The 19,214-nt window shown below is 42.7% G+C and overlaps 1 protein-coding gene across 2 annotated transcripts in view; it reads left to right on the forward strand.

The window, feature by feature from the left end:
* LOC306884758 (cAMP and cAMP-inhibited cGMP 3',5'-cyclic phosphodiesterase 10A-like) overlaps positions 1 to 19,214 on the forward strand; it is a 95,217-nt gene that overhangs the window by 70,822 nt on the left and 5,181 nt on the right. For both annotated transcript variants that reach the window (XM_079440943.1, XM_079440942.1), the window contains exons 9-21: positions 1,442 to 1,500; positions 1,925 to 1,976; positions 8,088 to 8,230; positions 8,953 to 9,045; positions 9,757 to 9,943; positions 10,710 to 10,852; positions 11,273 to 11,356; positions 12,665 to 12,815; positions 13,272 to 13,427; positions 14,887 to 15,059; positions 15,682 to 15,793; positions 15,964 to 16,044; positions 16,268 to 16,356. In XM_079440943.1, coding sequence (XP_079297069.1) covers positions 1,442 to 1,500; positions 1,925 to 1,976; positions 8,088 to 8,230; positions 8,953 to 9,045; positions 9,757 to 9,943; positions 10,710 to 10,852; positions 11,273 to 11,356; positions 12,665 to 12,815; positions 13,272 to 13,427; positions 14,887 to 15,059; positions 15,682 to 15,793; positions 15,964 to 16,044; positions 16,268 to 16,356 — 1,523 coding nt within the window. The remainder of the gene's footprint in view (positions 1 to 1,441; positions 1,501 to 1,924; positions 1,977 to 8,087; positions 8,231 to 8,952; positions 9,046 to 9,756; positions 9,944 to 10,709; positions 10,853 to 11,272; positions 11,357 to 12,664; positions 12,816 to 13,271; positions 13,428 to 14,886; positions 15,060 to 15,681; positions 15,794 to 15,963; positions 16,045 to 16,267; positions 16,357 to 19,214) is intronic.

A 19,214-nucleotide genomic window follows, 5' to 3' on the forward strand; every position in this document is an offset into this window, starting at 1 on the left:
AGCTTGACAGTTGCATAAGCTGTTGGATTTGGTTGAACATACGTGTTTTGATTTCTGTAATCCACTGTGTACATGGACCAGGCTGCTGGTGGGCCCAGTGTAAGCAACCAGACCACACATTAAACACACCTTCGTCTCAAGAGGTGCAATTAATGACAATGCAGTCTTGTTTGTACGTGAACGGTTGTACGCTGTGAATTACACCACTCTGGGTTTTAATGTCCCTGTGCATCACGGGGCTCTTTGGGAGTAAATTTCACAAACCTTCTCAGAAGTTAGGAGCCATCAGAACATGGTCGTGATGAGAAGAAAAGGAGGGCCATAAGTAACATATTTTAGGGCTGTAAGGCAAGACACTAGAGATACTGTTTTTCATGCATCTGCCAATTTTTGAGACATTTTTGTAATTTTTCAGACTACTGGAAAGATAAAATCCAAAACACACTTTTATTTTATTGCACTTTATCTATTTGTGTCTATAAATTTTGATTACATATCTTTAAAAGGCCATTTTCCCAAAGGTCATTTTCTGATATATTTAAAAGGCCTTTTTTTTTAACCGTGCGCTGAGCCACAAATTTCTGCTACAGCCACAATTACTTACACCAAACTAAACAGTTTTATTTCCATCTATTTTCTGAAGGGTTTTACAGGGGGGTTTGTTCATATATATTTAGCTTGATTCTATATAACATTTAATTCATAAAAAAAATGCAAAAATTTTTTTCTAGCAGTTGATAGTATTTTCTGATTCATGGAATGAAAAAAATGTCAATAGCGTTTACTGTGTAAAACCTTTGATTCTAATATGTCAAGAAAAATCGAGCAAGAATTTGGAACCTGGCCTCATACAATGTTGAGAATTTTGTTATAGAAAACTTTGCAAATTAGTGAATGTTTAATTAGATAATGACTCATTTGCATATTTAAACATAACATTTCAGAAAACGTTTGCAAACGCATTTGCAATTCTTAATGTAATCAATCAACTGGCGAAGTATGGTGATGTTTATTTATTTATTTATTTGCATGGGGTGTCTGGTCTTGAAGGAATTGATCATTCAAAAATTTAATTTAATAAATCTTTAGTAATTAATGTCAGAATTTTCATTTTTAGTTTAACTATTTCTTTAGGAAGAGTTCATTCAAAAATTCAGTTCTCTTGCCCTCGCCTTAACCCGCATGCTGCTCGAATTACATAAGAGCACTGTAGCAGAAAGAGAAAAGCACTGTAAAAGTACTCCATATGACTTATGCACCATGTTTTCTGAATCTATACGATAACTTTGTCAGCTTTTTACAAAAAAAACAAAAAAAAAACTAATTGATGGCTTGTGATCAGCATAATCAGTTAAACATAGAAGTCACATAGAGAGTCATTTCCTAGAAGATTTAAGATTGATTGTCATCTTAAAGCTTCCTGTTCATGTTTTGTTCACAGGTCTGCAGAGGTCTTGCCAAACAGACAGAACTCAACGACTTTCTCCTAGATGTGTCAAAGTGAGTTCATGCATAAAAGTATATTTTGTGAGAATTTCGTGAAATGTGTCAAACACTTGTCCAGGTCTTCATGCAAAAAATCATAAGAAAAAAAATTGCTTAAAGAAAATGTAAGCATTATTTTCATGAAAGTTAAGCTTTTTTTCACATTACATGAATTGGGTAGAAATATGCTTAATAATCATGAAAAGAATGTCACAATGCAAAAATATCTGCATTTAACATTATAACAAATAGCCAATGTTACGTATGAAGAATATATATATATAAATATATATATATATATATATATATATATATATATATATATATATATATATATATATATATATATATATATATGCATTCATGTTATACTGTGTTTACATCATATGGATATCCCTTTAAAATGACTGGTCTTTCCCTCCTTTTTTATTTCAAACAGAACGTACTTTGACAACATAGTGGCAATAGATTCTCTACTTGAACATATCATGGTGAGTAGGTTCTCCTTCTCTCAGTAAGGTCCCATGATTGGTCATGCTTGGACAAACATGCTGTTCTTCTGTCGCTCATCTGTGGCACCAATCAACGCCAGAGAAATGTGTGCTATGAAAGACCATCTCTCATTTGTTTGCCATGTTCAGTGTTCAACCCAACAGCCTTGGGCTTGTTGTTAAATGTTCTTTTTGTCATTTACGTACATGTTTGCATTCTCTAGATCTCACTTACACTAGCACAAATATTCATACACTCCAAGTATCAGATCTCTGGCCCCCTCATGTCTCTGTCCCCTCTTTCCTGTTGAGCAAAGCAGCACAGGAAGTGATGCAAATAGGTCAGGGAGAGGACAGAAAGTCAGTCTGACACCGCTCCAGCATCTCTCTGAGCTCTTGGTGTCCCTCTCAGGGATTCATTCAGACTTTTCCAAGCATGTACTTCCAAAAATGGAGGTAATATTTAAGTAGTTAAATGAATATCATGTCTTTCTTAGTTTGAAGAGATTTCTCGCTCATCAGCAGTTTCATAAAGCAGAAGTTTATCTTAGAGGGGAAAAGACACAATGTGCCACCAAGTTGTGAAATCCAGAGGGAAGGAGAAGTTCCTCAGTTGCTAGTCTCACATAGACACATGTAGTGGTCGACCATTAGTGACCTATTAATATACATAACAAAAATAATTCTGGTTATTGAATATGCAGATAAATGTACTCGGTTACTATCGTAACCTCGGTTCCCTGAGATATGGAAACGAGTACTGCGTCGTAAGACGCTTGTATGGGAAAAACTCATTTTTTCCTCTGAAGCCTTTTCAATCACGCAGTGAAACTGCACGTCCATTGGTTCGTGCAGTGCTATAAAATCGAACCAATGGCTCGGCTCGGCGGCGGCGATGAGCGAGCCTATGGCTATGCAGCCCGCCAGAGCCCGTCAAAACTCAGATTTCTTCGAATGAAGCGACTGAGGCGTGCAGCTCATAGCACGGCCAGGAACGCAGTACTCGTTCCCATATCTCAGGGAACCGAGGTTATGATAGTAACCGAGTACGTTCCCTGTCAATATTTCACTCGTATTGCGTCATAAGACGCTTGTATGGGAACCAGTACAATCACGCCATGCTATGATGGGGAACCGTGACTCCCAGGGGAGTTAAAATTACACCAAGCACAGGCTGCGCCATCAGGGTCAACCATGGCCTGGGTGTCGTCCCGAAAGTAGACACTTAGTGCCCATAATATAGACCTTCCAAGAGAAGGAGGGACTTGAGCACAGTTGGTCAAGTGAACCCCAGAGATAGCTTATCTAGCCGGAAGCGGCGAACTTAAGCAGAAAGGACTCTGGCCTGCAAGGCAGAGACCTCCAGGTTGTAAAACCTCATAAATGTGGACGGCGAGGACCAGTCGGCCGCCTCACAAATTTCCGAAATGGACACCCCGCTGGACCATGCCCAGGAAGAGGCGATGCCTCTGGTGGAATGGGCTCTGACTCCAATGGGGCACTGCAAGCCCAAGGAGGAGTATGCTAGGGTGATCGCATCCACTATCCACCTGGATATTCTTTGCTTTTGTAACAGGGCGACCTTTAGCACGGTTACCGAAGCTGGCAAAAAGCTGTTCTGATCTCCTGAACGAGGCAGAACGCTCAATGTATACCCTTAGGGCCCTGATGGGGCAGAGCAGGGACAATTCCTGGTCATCCGTCGAGGCGGGAAGCGCGGAAAGCGCTATGACCTGCGCTCTGAACGGAGTGGAGAGCACCTTAGGTACATAACCCAGCCTTGGTTTAAGGATGACCTTGGAGTCGTTAGGCCTGAATTCCAGGCAAGCAGGGTTGACAGAAAGAGCCTGTAGGTCTCCTACTCGCTTAACCGACACCAGTGCCAACAGCAAGGCGGTTTTAAATGAGAACGATCTCAGGCTCGCAGATTGCAGTGGTTCAAACGGGCCCTTAGCACGGTTGGTAAGTCCCAAGGTGCAACTGTACGAGGGCGAGGAGGGTTCAATCTCCTGGCGCCTCGTATAAACTGGACCACAGCACTATTTCTGCCCACCAAACGACCAGCAATAGGGGCATGAAAAGCCGCTATACCTGAAGCGTAAACTTTGATGGTGGATGGGGAACGCTGTTTATCCAGCATCTCCTGCGGAAACGAAAGAACCACTGATACCTCAGAGGTGACCGGATCTAAGTCACGGTCTTGACACCAAGCCGAGAAAATGGACCATTTCAGAGCATAGAGGTGTCAGGTAGACGGGGCTCTAGCTTCCGCCATAGTGTTTAAGACACGCTCTGGGAGGACAAAAGGCTCCCGTTGAGCGGCCACACATGCAGGGCCCATAACTCGGGCCGTGGATGCCACAGCGTGCTGTTCGCTTGAGAGAGGAGGTCCCGTCTCAAGGGAATGGGCCACGGGGCTGCTTCCAGCAACTGGTATAGTTCCAACACCCACGGCTTGTTCCTCCAGAAGGGGGCTATTAGGAGAAGCCTGTGCCGTTGTTCCCTCGTCTGAGTACCTGAGGTAGCAGGGTGTTTGGAAGGAACGCGTAGAGCGGAAGACTGGGCCACTCGTGGGCCAGGGCATCCGTGCTCTTCGTGAAATAGATTGGGCAGTGAGAGCTCTGCCGAAAATGTCCCAGATTTTCTGAACCGTTAGCGGGTGGAGCGTCCATACCTCTGAGGAGACGTTGTTCCTTGACAACATGTCTGCTCCTTGGTTCAGATTGGTCTGAGCCCAAACAAGAAGGTCTTTCGCCAGCGTGGAGAGGCGCTTCGAGACGAGGCCGTCCTGGTGATTTATTTATGACACCACGGACCTGCTGTCTGAGCGTACTAGCACTTGTCCCCTTATGTCTTGCAGGAAGAATTGACAGGGATGGCACACTGCTAGCATCTCTAGGCAGTTGATGTGCAGATGCACTTCCACCTCGGACCAAAGACCGAAGGTTGGCTTGCCCTCACACAGCACTCCCCAACCCTTGTTGGAAGCGTTTGTCGTGACAACCTTCCTTCTGTGCGCCGTGTCCAAGATCACACCTCGTTTCAGCCAGAGGGGGTCCCTCCAACGGTTCAGGGCTGATACACAGGCCCGAGTCACCGTTATGCAATGGCAATGCCAAGCCACAGGTGGAACCCTCTGCTTCAGCCAGAACTGGATGGGTCGCATGTGAAGCAGACCCACATGAAGCACTGGCGAAGCTGCTGCCATAAGGCCCAGCATTCTCTGGAAAGCCTTGAGCGAGTGGACGGTCCCTTCCTTGAAGGAGGCCGCACGGCGCTGAATAGTCATGGCTCGTTCCGCTGAGACAGTTGCTGTCATCTGTACCGAGTCGATCACTGTTCCCAGGAATGACACTCGTTGGCTGGGTAACAGTGTGCTCTTGGCAAAGTTGACCCTGAGCCCCAGGCAATCTAAGTGGCTGAGGAGGAGGGTCTTGTGCGACGTTGAAACCGCCTCTGACTGGGCCAGATTGAGCCAGTCATTGAGGTAGTTGAGGATGCGGATTCCCATCTGCCGTAGAGGGGAGCGAGCCGCATCCATGCATCGCGTAAAAGTGGGGGGAGCCAGGGATAACCCAAACGGGAGGACCTTGTATTGGTATGCCACCCCTCGAATGCGAATCTCAAGAATCATCTGTGATGGGGGGCTACATGGATGGGAAAGTATGTGTCTTTCAAATCCAGCGACATGAACCAGTCCCTTGGGCATATTTGCGAGAGGATCTGCTTCAAATTGATCATCCTGAAAGACCTTTTTACCAGGGTGTGATTCAGGAGTCTGAGATCTAGAATAGGTCGCAGGCCACTGTCTTTTTTGGGGACGAGGAAGCAGCGGCTGTAGAAGTCTGACTCGCTCTGAGCTGGAGGAACGATTTCTATGGCTCCCTTTACCAGCAGATTCATCACCTCTGCGTGTAGGACTTGAGCGTCCTTGCTGCGCACTGTGGTGGCAACCACCCCGCGGAAGCACAGTGGTCTTCGAGCGAACTGGAGTGAATAACCTTGTTTTATCGTAGCCATCACCCACTCTGACACACCGGGGATGACCTGCCAGGCCTCGGCCCGTGTGGCAAGAGGTTGAATCGGCTCTAAAGACTGGCTGCATAAGGGCAGGACGCTTACGGTAGGCAGAAGAGGATATTTGCTCTCTTTTTGAAAATGTATGTGTTTTATTTTGTCCGCTATCACAGCGGTCGGACGCACGTTCACTAGAGTGGGCCCGTGGGGAACCGAAAACACACTTCCCTCTGCACCCAGCGTTGAGCGGGGTGGCAAGAGGCACATTAGAGGCTGTTTGCGGGGTGGTCCAGCAGTAGCGAGACTCGAGCCCCTCCTCTTTCTGCCTGGCTGTTCAGGAGGACTTCTGAGGCGCCGGATCCAAGGCGATCTTGGGCCAGGGTCCTTGGCGCTTCGGGAAGGGGTAACGTCTCACCAAGCGGGAACATCCTCTATCCTGCCGGTCCTTCGGGGGCCGGGGTTCAGGAGTGGCTGAAGCTGTCTTGGCAAGCTGCTGAGTCGGCGCAGGCTTGGGGCGACCAGCAGCAGCAGAAGAGCTGGAGCGTTTAGGGAGGAAGTGTCGCATCGCCTGATACGACTTCTGAGCCTCCGTAAATCGCTCTGCAAAGCCCTCCACAGCCGGCCTGAACAGGCTGTTGGCTGAGACTGGAGCATCAAGGAAAGGGACCTTATCCGCCTCCTTCATCTCCGTCAGCGTGAGCCACAGATGGCGTTCCAACACCACCAGGCTGGACATAGACCGCCCAATGGCCTGGGCGGTGGCTTTAGTGGCACGCAGGGCCAGGTCCGTTGTGCTCCTCAGGTCCGTGAGTGAAGCTGCATCAAGACCGGCCTCCTCGCTGGCGAGCATCTTGGCCTGAAAGACCTGGAGAACCACCATCGAGTGCAGCGCCGAAGCCGCTTGTCCAGCAGCTGAGTAAGCACGTCCAGCGAGTGCAGATGTGGCTCTGCACGGCTTGGATTGATGGTTCGCCCTCGCCTTCCATCCGATAGCTGTGGGCGGGCAGAGATGCGTGGCCACGGACTCATCCAGAGGGGGCAGGTGCTCATATCCCTTCTCTTCGGCGTCGTCAATGGAGTCGAGGGCGGAGGAAGCAGAAGATCTGATGCGAGACGAGTAGGGGGCGCGCCACGATTTAGTGAGCTCGTCGTGGACTTCTGGAAAGAAGGGGGGTGAGCGTTGGCGGGGGGCTTGCTGGCACCCCGGGAGAAACCACTCATCCAACCTGCTGCGAGACAGCTCCTCAGGCGGAGACCACTCGAGCCTGAGCTCACTGACAGCCTTAGTCATGGTACGGATGAGCTCCTCATCCGTTCTTGGTCTGACGCTGTGAGAAGAGGACGGCGATAAGAGGGTGGGATCAGACATCGAGCCGGAAAACTCCTTCGCGTCCGAAACCGCCAGGGAAAGGCTGTCCATCTCATCGTCGCTCCGACCGAGCAAGATCATGTCGCTTGCAGCCGTGGAGGGACGCTGATCGGGTTGGGAGAAGAGGACCGGTGAATCTTCTCTCTGCGGACGGTGAGGCACGCGGGCACTGAGCTGATGTGAGCTCGCAAGTCTCCGGCCGCTCAAGTCCTCTGCCCCGCTGTTTCTTCCTCGCAGGTCCCTGGGAGGAAGAAGACGGGAGGGCGCGAGGGGCGGAAAAGAAAGAAAGCTATCCGTGAGCGCAGAGAGGCAAGACTGAACGACTCGCAGTGCGAGCAGTCAGTCCCGCTGAGCGCAGTGTCAGTGTGGGATTTCCCCAAGCATGACACGCACTCAGCGTGACCGTCATCAGCATGCAGGGGATAGACCGGGAAGCAGGAAGCTGCAGGGGGTCCGATCCAGCTGCGAGCCGTTTCAACGGCGAGTATAGCCATTGGCTCAATTTTATAGCACTGCACGAACCAATGGACGTGCAGTTTCACTGCGTGATTGAAAAGGCTTCAGTGGAGAGGAAAAAATTAGTTTTTCCCATACAAGCGTCTTACGATGCAGTATGAGTGAAATATCAACAGGGAACATTTTTTCAAATGAATTCCTCAACAAACATGTTGCATTCTGTCTTGGGGAAATGGCATTAAGGAAATGCTTCTTTATTTGTGTTTCAGATATATGCAAAAAACCTGGTTAATGCAGACAGATGTGCGCTCTTCCAGGTAGATCACAATAACAAAGAGCTGTACTCTGACCTGTTTGATATCGGGGAGGAGAATGAAGGGAAACCTGTCTTTAGGAAAACCAAAGAAATTAGGTGAGCATCCAGAAATCCTCACTATTTGAGTCTTTACATCCTTGTAAACTACCAGCTGAATTTATTTGTTTATTTTCTTACATAGAAAAAAATGAAGTTTCACAAAGTCACAAAATTCCGAATTGAATCTCTGAGTACAGTAAATGTAGTACAGCAGGTTGTACAACACACTTTCTTTATCAGATGTAGTTTACTGCTTAACCAAATCTATATGGAAACCTTGCAAATCCTTTTAAGAACTTGCTCATATTTCAGTTCAAAATCAAAAGTGAGATAAATACATTATATATACATTAGAAAACGATACCTATTTTAGGACCATTAAAATCTTTGCACTGTGTTACGATTTTCAAGACAATTAAGTGCTCTCCCCTTTAACTGTAAAACCAAAAAAGATTTTTGTGAATAATAATTGTATATTATTTATACATCATGATAGTATTATTTTATTCTAATTAATATATATATATATATATATATATATATATATATATATATATATAATTTACTGTAACAGAAGAAACATGAGAATGAAGAGTTAAAAATCCCTCAAAAGTGAAATATAAGGACAGCATTTTTATTTATTTATTTATTTGTGTGTGTGTGTGTGTGCGTGCGTGCGTGTGTGTGGTTAAATGTGACCCAGATATATTTTCACCCCTGAATATCTATTTTAATCATATTTCATACATTGGTAACTGAACTTAAACACTCACCCCCAGGTTTTCTATAGAGAAAGGAATAGCAGGTCAGGTGGCGAGAACAGGAGAAGTTTTGAATATTCCGGATGCCTATGCAGACCCCCATTTCAACAGGTAATGAAGATTTTCATTTTCCATGCAAAAACATCTGAGATTATTTTAAGCAACTTTGTTAAGAATCAGATTACACATTAAGCAGTTAAGGCTGGATGAATGACTGAATATATAGTAATACACAATTTTGAAGTGTGACATGTGGAGCTCTTAGATGACTGTTAGAACTATAAAGTAACAGTGTTATGGCACAAACCATATTTTAATCCAAAATTAAAAGACAGAAAGAAAAAAGTAGCAAAGAAATAAAGTACAAATTCGTATATACCATGATTTTAAAAAAATCATTCTCATTACAATAATGTTAAAGTAATAATATATTATTTTAAAATATGTATGCATCATGGTATTGTTTGTTGATTTATATGAAAAAATGAAAGAGAGAGAGAGAGAGAGAGAGAGAGAGAGAGAAAAAAAAACCTTTGGAGAACTAGACCAAGCAGATGCATGATACGGGTGTATTGTTGAATTGGACATGTGGACACACAGTGGTCTGTAGGTGTTAAACTGGACATGACATATAAAAGGGGCTTCTGGATTTGTGTACAGTAAATCTGCAATAAGATGATTGTTAAAGCCTAGATGAGCCAAAACCATTGTGTTTAACTCAATCCCTAGCTCAATCATATACAAACACTATGATTGTTCATTTCCGTGTATGTGTGTGTGTGTCTGTGTGCATTTCTCTGTCGTCTGTCCCGATTTTTACAGAGAAGTAGATCTCTACACTGGCTACACGACGCGGAATATCCTGTGCATGCCCATAGTCAGCCGCGGGACTGTGATTGGTGTTGTACAAATGGTGAACAAGCTGGGAGGAAGTGCCTTCACTAAAACTGATGAGAACAACTTTAAGATGTTCGCCGTCTTCTGTGCTTTGGCCTTACACTGTGCAAATGTAAGTGTGCGGACCTGGAGTCTAATAAAACATCTGTCGGTTATAATAACACGTAGAGAATGGTTATGTTTGGAAGAAACAGTCTGAGGACTGTCTACCAGAGATTTCAGCCACTTGGTCATCTGAGGGGTCACACGGTGTTGCCAGATTGAGCGGATTTGTGCCTAATTGGGCCGTTTTGAATTTGTGGGTCAAACTTGGTTTGGGGCGGCTAGACAAAATTTGGGATGGTTTGGGATCAGTTTGGATTTTTTTTAAATTGTTAACAAATGAAAAGCGCAATGTTAATGTTTTTGGTGTGTTTTTTGGGGAGAGCGCAGGTTTTGGAGCTTTTGGGCTTGAAGACGTCAACCCAATCTGGCAACACTGTGATCACACATGAGTCTCCTCACATAGCAGCTTTTAAAATGATTGAGGATTGTTAATATTTAAAAGACCACGAGAGCTCTCCTGCCATCTGCTGATGGGATTTATATTTAGACAGAATTTACACCTCACATTTTACCAGTGATTTATTTAATCTTTTACTTATTTATATGAGGTAGAGTGGAGGAAGTATAAACTTTAATTATGCTGCTACCACTTTATGGTACTTGAAATGATCTGCTAACATGAATGGTTGACACTAAATAACCATAGCTGGTAGATAGAAGGATAGATATCCATAAGATAAATACAACCTCATTATTTACAAAGGGTTAGACTATTTTGCATTTATATTTTGCATCTGTGTAGACACATGGGGTGTATGTGTGTTTGTGTGCAGATGTATCACCGGATTAGACATTCAGAGTGCATTTACCGGGTGACGATGGAGAAGCTTTCGTACCACAGCATCTGCACATCAGAGGAGTGGAAGACCCTCACACAACTCTCTCTCCCTTCAGCCATATATAAAGAGATCGAACTGTGAGTTTATGCTCTCATGCATCGAAGATCACTGTTACTGAGTGGACAAGCCACTCTGAATAGCTGTAAAATAGGTGCTAACACCACCATTTGTCTTATTACAGTTAGGTGAATAAACTACTTGTTTTTAAAAAGCAAAAAAAAAAAGTAATTTTAAAAGCATAACATAACATGTTGCTTATTGAGTGTTTTTTTATTATTGTAGATGCGATGGTTTTAATATTATATTTTTTATTATAATCTTTCATGATCCACAAAAATTAAGCATGCACATTGGTTTGGAATTATTTTCATGTGTGGACATGTGGACATTACATAGGTGTGCAGTTGTAATCAGGATGTACTGAACACGTATTTGGCTCATATTTCACCCATGAAATATTTGAATTGCAAACAAACTGTGTCATATTTCTGTCTAAGGTTTCACTTTGACATTGCTCCTTTTGAGGAACTGTGGCCTGCAATATTTGTATACATGGTTCACAATTCATGTGGAAAAAGCAGGTGAGAAAGTATCAATTTCTAAGGGCACTGTGTATTTTGTCACAACATATCCTAGAACCAGGAAGAGAAATGAATGCATATGTAGTAGAATAAAATGTCTTTTAAAAAAAATGTCTTGCTAAGGCTAAATTCATAGACAGTATTTTCTCCTAAATGCCAACAATTAAAACAGATTTTTACATTTTGCATAATTTTAGTAAACTAACTAAAATCTTTATTTGGGAAAAATTGTTGGTGGTGTAAATGACAGGGAAATCATTTGCATGCAAATATATAGTAACTTGTGTAACTGTTTAAATTGCTTATACTATGATTAATGATGATGTTGTAATTAATATTTTATAATGATTTTCATTTTTAAGGACACGGTCTGGGACCATGCATAGTTTAACAATAAAATATATAGGCCTACATAAAAGGCATTTCAGTTATAAAAATAAACAACCTTCATATAACAATAAGATTAAGGGCCAATTTCACTAAACAGGGCAAATTAGCGTGAGAGCGCAACTCCAAAACAGTGCTGATGGGAAGGGAAATTTCTGCGGGTGATTTACTAACACATGCGCAAATTGAAGAACACAGACAACCAACGCAATATACCAAGCGCAGCACAAATTAGCTTAGTCGCAAATAAAGAATAAATAAATAAAGAAGCCACAGTACGTTGAAAAGGCCAAAAATGAAGGTTTTCTAGAAGTTTTGATAGACCTGGTATTCCAAGTCGTCTTTTATTTCCTGAAGCAAATTAAAAATAACATGGCTTGGCAAATGATATGTTCGGATAATGTTCTGGGATTCAAAATAAATTAATAGCTACATGTGGAAAAAATCCTCTCCCTTCTACCATGCGCTCTCTGTTCTCTGCGTTGCCTCCTCCTAGCAACAATAATTGCAGCCATTTCAAGCACAAAATAGTTTGAGATATGCTTTTTTTGTGCATTAAATAATGGCGCAAATGCCAGTGATTTGACGAGCGCAAACGTTAGTAAAACACATTGCGTAATTCATTTGAAGACTCTCCTCCCATAACCATAACCATATTAATAAGGTCAGGTGCAAAACTAACTGTGTCCATGCCTTTTCAGTGCTAATTCATCACTGCACGTCTTCAGTAAAGCCTGACAGTACTATTTTAACTCCAAAAGATGGTTTGCGCTGACCCAAGCTGTTAGTAAAACTGGCCCTAAATCTATTGTCTTAATAAAAATTAATCATTTGGATTGTGCCCGTAGATGAAGAAACACTCATGTACAGCACTGCTATAAGGCAAAGATTTACAATAACACTCTCTTTGTGTTATTAAAGCTTTGAGCAGGAGAAACTGTGTCGCTTCACTATGTCAGTGCGGAAAAATTACAGACGAGTTCCATATCACAACTGGAAACACGCTGTGACGGTGGCACACTGCATGTATGCCATCCTGCAAAAAACCACTGGGGTCTTCACCGAGCTTGAGGTCAGTGTCATTCTCACATTAGCATTTGCAGTGAACTTACAAAAGTGAGTTATTTTAACTACGAGCTTCTATCAAAAAGTTAACTACAGTAACTGAAGATTGCAGCAACTATTTTACACGTACTAAATTCATTGCTCCATTTTTGGGGGGGTAGTCATTACATTTAAGAGAGGTTTATTTTGTTGGCTGACCATGTGTATTCCACCTCAATAGCAGCAAAAGTGTTTTGCAATACAACATGAACAAATTGGGAGTTTATTGAGGCAAAAGTCATAGTTAATGGTTTGCTATTGGTGAGAATTAGACCTTAAAATAAAGTGTGCAGTTAACATTATAGTTATCTTTGTAGTTATATTTCTTGGTGTGAACTGGTGTCACTGAAAAATGTAGTTAGCAGAAGTTAGTAGCTCCGTAGTGTGACTTACTCCGTTGCCCTGCTTATGTCTTCTCACACAGAGGAAAGGCTTGCTGATTGCCTGCTTATGTCATGACCTGGACCACCGTGGCTACAGTAACAGTTATCTACAGAAGTTTGACCATCCGCTGGCCGCCCTGTATTCCACATCCACCATGGAACAGCATCACTTCTCACAGACGGTGTCCATCCTGCAGGTAAAGCTCCCACACACTGCGCCAGCGCAGTACGATACACATAAGAACAGAAGACGCTCAGTCAGAACACGCTAAATGTGGTCAGTTACACCCACCCATTACGGGGCACGAACATGTGCACAGACTCCCTTAGATTCTCTACTGACTATATTACTTATGGTATAAAATTGACTTGTGGGCACTGGTCATGATTTCAGTGCCTGTTGTTTAAAGCCATAGTCCTTGCTAAATGTTGTTGTTCACCCCAGGTGAATAATGTAATAAATAAATAAATAAATAACAGATATCACTATACTTTCCCAGTTGACTGATTATGTTAATGATTGCAAACATTTTTGTATTGCAAGGTTTCTGAAATGTTGTCTTTAAATATGTAAATAAGGCATTATCTAATTAAAAATGCACTACTTTGCATACATTCCAAGAACAGAAATCTGAACACTGGATAGAGCCGGTTTCAAAATTAATGGTTCATATTGTTGACATATTAGAGTCCAGTGTTGCTTTTAAATGTAATGCAGGAGAGGAGTCAGTAAATAAATGGGAAAACAAAGTAACTTGCATTACTTATTTGAAAAAGCATCTCAGATATTTTCTTGTAAATTTAGATGCAATATGTTACTTTACTAGTTGCTTCTAAAAAAAGTAATCTGATTACATAACTAAGGCTACTTGTATGAGTCAGTGGTTTTTACAGAGGGGATTTTGGAAATCTCTTTTATCACTCCCTAAATCAGGAAATATTGTCAACAGCCAGAAAAAAAAAATCTTTTTTTTTTTTTTGAATAAAATCAGGCGAATTATATAGAAACCACTCTGTAAGACCAGTCATAATAACAAAATATAGATAAGAAGAAAGATATAGATAGTAAATTACATACACCAAATGCTGTAAAGCTGTAAGCTGAATTTTAAGAAAATGGCCTTTAAAGATATGTATTGTAATTAAAATCAAGCAAATGGATAACATGAATAAAATAATAAAAACTTAAGTCTACTATTGATGTTTTCTTTCCACTAGTCTGTAACAACAGTTTATAAAAAGCCAAATAGCCCAAAATCATAAAATTTACCAAAAACAATGGTTTGCCTGTGGTGTCTTGCATGCAGAATCAATCACATTGTCTTTAAATGTCATATTGACAGAAGCTGAGATACAATGAAGCATTCATGTGGTAGTGCCATTTATTTACAAATCAATAAATATTATCAATGCAAACATGCCCCAGAATTTGTGCTGATTGCAGTTCGCATTAGGACGACCACAAAATAAAGACTTGTGGTCTAATGTTTCTTTTTTCTCATTCCCATATTTAAGAAATTTCCCATCTTAAGCAGAGTCAGTTGGTTGTCAGCCATCTCTTGGATGCCCCTTCGGCTTTGCTGCAACCCTCCAGCAAAGCCAGACGCCCCATAAGTGGAGCTTTTGCTTTTTTATTGATCTCTTTTTTTCCCATAGCTGGAAGGGCACAATATTTTCTCCAACCTGACTTCCAGTGAGTATGAGCAGGTGCTGGAGATCATCAGGAAGGCCATCATTGCTACAGACCTCGCCTTGTACTTTGGCAACCGCAAGCAACTGGCTGAACTGCTGGCCACAGGGGCGCTGGACCTGAACAACCGTGCTCACAGGTCAGAGGTCATAGTTCACCTCCATTATCACACAACTCTTGTAAATCTTACCTCAACTTCAGAGATATTTTCAGGGAGCCACCGAAACAGTGTCAAAGACTGTGTTTGAACTCAAGTAGTAACATACTGCTCGAGTGAATCTCATAAAAACTGTTATACTTTATTTGAAGGTGAGATTGTGTAAGTGCAATCACACAAGTACGGAGTAATATTAATTAACTGCATGTACTTACTATAGGGTAAAAGTTAGGTTTTGGTTTAGGATTATCTGCTTTCAACTATGCATAATTTTCTGTTATTCTGTTACTATTATAGTAAATACATGCAACATGTCACTTGCCACTTTAAAATAAACATAGAAAATATATCAAGGTTACATTTTAACCTGGTAACTTTGGATAACCAAACTGTGAATGAAAAAGAGACTTACATATTGTTCTGTCCCAGCATTTATTGTGTGGGTGCTTTGTCAATGCTATATGACCCGTTTTTTAAACATATTACAACTTAATTCAAGCAAAGCAATAGTTCTTAATGTAGAGAATTCTTAGTATGTGTAATTAATTCACAGCCTGATCTGATCCCATTGATGACTTGCTGGTTGATTATTTGTGCACCGCAGGGACCGTGTGATCGGTCTGATGATGACGGCCTGTGATCTCTGCTCTGTGACCAAACTGTGGTCCGTCACACGAGTCACGGCCAGTGACATCTATGCTGAGTTCTGGGCTGAGGTAAGCTTTAATCATTGTAAACCAAGCATGGATCTTTTTGTTGTAACAATATTATGTGATAAAGTAAATCATTGTACAGGTCCCTGTATTGTTTTGAGCGGTCTGTCAAATTGCAGGCCAGACCTCTGAAGGACATTCAGTGAAATTGTTCATCTTGTTTGTAATGATAGGGGGATGAAATGAAGAAGATTGGAATGCAGCCCATCCCTATGATGGACAGAGATAAAAAGGATGAGGTTCCCCAGGGACAGGTAAATCAGAAGTTTCTGTCATTATCAAGCTCCTAGTAGAACGTTGCTTATTCTATCCCATGCCTTCACATCGGAAATGTGCCTTAAAAGTTGCCTAGGCAGCTCATTAGGTTAGCGGTTATATTTACTTGTAGAGTAAATACTAAATTTGAGTTGAGAAGCCATTTTTTAAGGTCTTTCGATGTTCAGTAGTCTCTGAATCATGTTTTTCTTATGTTCTCAGGTGGGGTTTTACAATGCTGTGGCTATTCCCTGTTACACCACCCTGTCAGAGCTGTTTCCTCCCTCCAGTCCTCTGCTTACAGCCTGCAGGTCAGTCATACGCTCAACACAATGTTTGACTGCATGCTGTTATATAATCATTCCAATGCTGTGATATAATCATCCGTGTTTGTAAGCACTTTTATTAAACAAATTGAACCAACTGATTACTATTTCAAAATCTGTTTGGTATAACTAATATTATAAAACAGATTTCCGGATAAGCCTTGTTCAAAATGGCTATAATCACTATATGCAGACCTGTGACCGCACATCAACTTAATTTTATATTAATGCGCCAAGTGGCTATGGTGCATTACAGGCTAATGAGCTATATTACTTAGCGGAAGCATTGCTTGTTGTGATTAATATCATTTTAAATCATTAATTGATTTTTAGTGAAATTATTTTAAGCTTATTACTAAATGTAAAAGTTGCACGTTGCTGGCATATTCAGGTTAATACTATGCTAGATTTTTATTAAGTTTTTTTAAGATTCCACATGGTTTTATTGGTAACTCTTTATTTTAAGATCCAATTCTCGGTATATTAGCCAACCATTAACTATGACATTTGCCTCGATAAACTCCTAATTTGCTGCTTATTAATAGTTGTCAGGGTGCGCGGGGAATGAAGGAACGAGGAGACAAGGATAATCTTCAACAAAAATCTTTAATCACACAATCCACAGGGAGACATTTAAGGAAGACATTTAACAGCAGACAAAGAACCAGGGGAGAACACAGGACTTATAAACAGGAAACGTAATCAGGAAGAATGGAAACAGGTGGAGTAATTAATCATAAACTATGGAAACTAATAATGAAAATGGGGACAGGAACTAACCAAATAAGGACAAAACGGAACAAACTCGTGGCAGATCGCAGATCGGCAGGCGCCTTGGAGGCCGGTGCAAGGCAGGATACTGGAGAGGCCTCCAGGGCGGAACAGGAGTCTCGGGCGGCCATGGCGGATCAGGGGAGTACGGGCGGCCATGGCGTATCAGGAGATTCAGGAGGCCATGGCGGATCAGGGGATTCGGGAGGGCATGGCGGGACAGGAGACTCGGGAGACCATGGCAGATCAGGGGACCCTGTGGCCTTGGCCCTTGGCCCGGCCACTATGGCCATGACTCTATGTACCCCCCCCCCCAATTTTCTTGGGGAAGTTCATCTCAGGGGGGCGTTCTGGAGGCGCGGGCTCTGTAGGGCGCTCGGAAGGCGCGGACTCTTGGGGGTGTTCTGGAAGCGCGGACTATTGGGGGCGCTCGGGCAGTGTGGAGCTGGACAGAACCAGCAGAGACGACAGAGAGCTGGACGGGACCAGCGGAGATGATGGAGGGCTGGACGGGACCAGCAGAGACGAAGGAGGGCTGGACGGGACCAACGAATTTATAGGAGGGCTAATGCGAGGAGCTGACACTGGATGGCACTTGCGAGGATTCTGGCAGGTTTGCCATATTCTCTGCAGGCGTGCTAGGGTGAGCCGCGGACGGCAGTATCAATCTCCCGCGAACGGTGGGCTTGGGTGAGCCGCGGACGGCGGCGATGATCTCCCGCGAACGGCGGGCCTGGGTGAGCCGCGGACAGCGGTGTCGATCTCCTGCCAACGGCGGGCTTGGGTGAGCCGCGGACAGCGGCAACGATCTTCCGCAAACGGCAGCTTGGAGTTCCCCACGAACGGCGGGCTTGGGTGAGCGGGAGTGACGACTTCCATTTCACGGAGAGGGCAAAAAGGCAAACAAAAAACTTGGAAAAAAACCGTGAAAACAAAACGCGGGAAGGGCGCCACTCACTTCTTTTGTAGGTCTGCTGTTCTGTCAGGATGCGCGGGGAACGAAGGAGCGAGGAGACAAGGATAATCTTCAAAACACGAATCTTTAATCACACAATCCACAGGGAGACATTTAACAGCAGACAAAGAACCAGGTGAGAACACAGGACTTCTAAAGAGGGAACGTAATCAGGAAGAACAGAAACAGGTGGAGTAATTAATCAGAAACCATGGAAACTAATAATCAAAATGGGGACAGGAACTAACCAAATAAGGACAAAACGGAACAAACTCATGACAATAGTAAGGTAGTTGTTAAGTTTAGGATTAAGGATGTAGAATATGGTCATGCAGAATATGTGCTTTGTAATTACTAATAAACAGCCAATATGTTAATAACAGGCATGCTACTAAGCAACTAGTTAATAGTAAGAATTGGTCCTTATTCTAAAGTGTTACCGTTTTATTATATATGGCCTATGTTAAAAGCTACAGTAATGTTATATCAGCAGGTTTTTGACCTCTTTCTGTGGCATGAAAGTTGCATTTCAAACAATGTTCAAAGAGCTCCTGTTTGGTTTCAGAATAATAAGCAGCAGAATAATTCCCTTTTGTTACTGTAGGTTCAATAAGTTTAGCACATATTCATAATCTTTATACAATACATAATTTTCTTTCCCGCTCTGAAAATGGAGTTAATTGCGCTGTTTGCTCTGGTCACATTAACTGGCTTCCATTATGTAGCCATTGTACTAGTTCTGATGTGAGGATGGGTCCATGTCTCCCCCTGCGCCCCTAACCTGGGTGAATGCTTGTGAGCCTCTGTGACCTTGATCTGTGGGGAACGCAAACACAGTTGACGGCACAATTTGAAAAGCACCAGGTTTCCAACTGAAATGTGTGGGCACCAATAAATGACTTCAGCATCACTAATTGAAAAAGGAGAGTCTAATAGGAACAAAAAGGGCAGACCTAAAAAAAAATTGAGTTGACAAATTGAGTTTACCACCTTGAGTTTATCTGCTTTCTTCCTGTCTGGGTCAGATCGCCCTGACAGCATTGCTTCTGTTACTCTAGTGACAGCCTTCAAACGACATGTTTAGGGTTGTAACAACTAATAAAGCAAATTGAAAAAA

Source organism: Barbus barbus (genome assembly GCF_936440315.1).
Source record: "Barbus barbus genome assembly, chromosome: 18".
Taxonomy (NCBI): domain Eukaryota; kingdom Metazoa; phylum Chordata; class Actinopteri; order Cypriniformes; family Cyprinidae; genus Barbus; species Barbus barbus.